The sequence below is a fragment of the Carlito syrichta genome, unplaced genomic scaffold (assembly GCF_000164805.1).
Source record: "Carlito syrichta isolate Samal-C Ts95f unplaced genomic scaffold, Tarsius_syrichta-2.0.1 Scaffold305647, whole genome shotgun sequence".
Classification (NCBI taxonomy): domain Eukaryota; kingdom Metazoa; phylum Chordata; class Mammalia; order Primates; family Tarsiidae; genus Carlito; species Carlito syrichta.
The window spans coordinates 159,946-162,436 of NW_007249743.1; the positions used below are offsets into that span (position 1 = coordinate 159,946).

At 54.8% G+C, this 2,491-nt stretch overlaps 1 protein-coding gene across 1 annotated transcript in view; it reads left to right on the forward strand.

Moving 5' to 3' along the window:
- The window catches only part of LOC103264330 (fer-1-like protein 5), a 23,272-nt gene extending 22,339 nt beyond the window's left edge, over positions 1-933 (forward strand). The window contains exon 12 of the mRNA XM_008061979.2: positions 800-933. Coding sequence (XP_008060170.2) covers positions 800-933 — 134 coding nt within the window. The remainder of the gene's footprint in view (positions 1-799) is intronic.
- The last annotated feature ends 1,558 nt before the right edge of the window (positions 934-2,491 follow it).

A 2,491-nucleotide genomic window follows, 5' to 3' on the forward strand; every position in this document is an offset into this window, starting at 1 on the left:
CTGCTGGGTTCCAGCAATCCTTCCACCTCAGCCTTCCAAGTAGCTGGAACTACAGGCACGTGCTACCACGCCCAGCTACTGTTTTTTATTATTTATTGTAGAGATGAGGTCTCGCCAAGTTGCCCAGGTGGGTCTTGAACCTGTGGGCTCAGCAATCCACTCACTTCAGCCTCCCAAAGGCATGGGATTACAGGCTGAGCCACTGAGCTCAGCTTAGCATGCTTCTTATATAGGACAAAACTAGGGCAAAACTGTACAAGGGACTATTGTAAAAACAAGCAGCATCGGCATCTGGGCCAGGTATCCGGGCCAGGTGTGATTGACATCATGTCGCTTTGCTTTATTATAAAGTAGCAAATCAAGGTCAGGGGAGATCAGTGAACCACAGTGGAATTATGTTGTTACTAGAAGGCGAGCTGTTCTGTGTTTATCTTTTTGTACCTGGGGCTTTATTGTAGCCAAGACTTTATCTGTACTATGTATACCTGGATGTGTGGGCATTCAAGACACTTTCATGTAGCAGGCTGCATTCCCAAGGCAGGAGGCTGTCCTTTGCCCTACCATGCTGGGACTGCTTCCTGTGGCTCCCATGCCAGGAAGTGGTGGTAGACTGGATGATGGATTGCCTTGGGACCTCCTGGATTCTGCTAGCGGTGGTGCAGAGATGGTGAGGAAGGGTACCCTCTGTGGGTCACAGCTACCCACGGCAATGGGGAGGGCCCTAGAGACGAGGGTCCACTGACCCCAGCCCTGAGACACAGCCTCCAAGCCCCGGGATCCACAGAGGCCCTTTTTGCAGTCCTAGGAGAGCCTGAGCTGCAGGGGCCCTCTGAAATTGAGCCCAACAACTGCCCCCTAGAAAGTATGAAGCTCGGGCCGCAGAACCTTGAATCTGCCTCTTCCACCACCCAAGAGGCCGTTGTTGAATCATGATGATGAGGTAATGGTCAACACTGACCCCCTATCCGGGCACCGAGCCTGCTCAAGAGTCCCTACAGCCCTAGGAGGGGCACTACCATCATCCTTCTCATTTTACAGATGAGGAGACTGAGGCCCAGAGAGGGTCAGCAATGTGTCCAGGGTCACAGTCACTACACCCAGGCTGGATTAAGATGCAGGCTCTTAGCCTCTACCAGGTCATGACAGCTTCTGTGGGCAAGGGCCAGCCATGCCCTCCTCGGAACCCTACTGTAGACACACCAGGCACAAGTCATCATTTGTGGCACAGCAGAGTACCACAGCACCATTGCCACACCAGACCTGGCAGCATCAAGATGGCCGAGACCCACCCCCACCTTGCAGAGCTCACAGCCAAGGGCTGGGGACCTCTCGGTGGGCTCTGAGTAAGCCACCAGGCTTCTGTGCATGTCCACTTCCTCACGAGTGAGAGGGGCCCAGTCATACCCATGCCAGTTCGAGTGAGAGGCTGGATGAGAAGGGCCTGCCCACGGCCAAGTCTGTGCCTGACAAGGGGCAATACAGGCAACAAGTGCAGTTCTCCCATGAGTCAATCAGGTGGGAGAGCAGGGGTTGGTCCTGCCCGCAGGGCCCTTGGGAGGGCAGTGGAGAGTGGGGGCTGGGACCACTGACCCTCGGTCTAGGCAACTCCCACAACACAGCCAAGTCCCTGCAGGCTATCCTGGGCCCCAAGGCACTGGAGGCAGGTGTCAGTCTCCCGCAGAGCTGCCCAGGGAATGACCTGGGCTCTCTGGAGGGACAGAGCTCCCTGTCCCTTGGGGTGTACGACAGGCAGGGCTGAGGGCCCACCTGGGGACCCACCTGGGAACCTCCTTCGACAAGGGTCCTCTTGCCCTGTCTAAACCCTTTAGACAGCAGATGGAGGCACTGGCCGTCCCTCTGGGCCAGGAAGCTGCACTCCGCTGCAGACCACTGTGCAAGGGAGCTCCAGATTCACAGCTGCCCCCCGGCCAGGCACCCACCCATGTTGATGGCTCAGCCTCACTCCACGGCCAGCTTCCCTGCCTTTAGAGAAGAGCAGAGGGTGAGGGCGCTGGTGGTGACTCCTTCACTCACTCACGCATGCACACCTTCTGTAAGTGCTGCTGTGAGCTGGCACTGGGGAAGGGATGAGCTACCAGGTGGGGTCTGGGAGGAGCGGCTCCCTCCAAGCATGCTCAGTCAGTCTAGGAAGCCAGTACCCGACTGGCTGGCATGTGAGATACCCAGCGGGTGAGCCCCTTTGCAATTTTGCAAGGGAAATGGAAGAAACGAGAGTTAAGTACTTATCATCTGTCACTCGTGAGCTGACAATTTCACTGTGGCTTTCAAATGGAAAACAGGCAAATTTTTGTTCATGAAAATATAGTACACTGAAGACTGAAGTCTTGTAGAAAATATTTTGAGGGTAGGCAGTAATATTCTACTAAGCCAAAAAGTATACAAATTTGCCAAGGTGAAAGAAAACTGCAGGAGATCAGCAGATACTGTCCAGGGCTGGTTTAGGTTGTCATACACTGACACGGGAAATGTT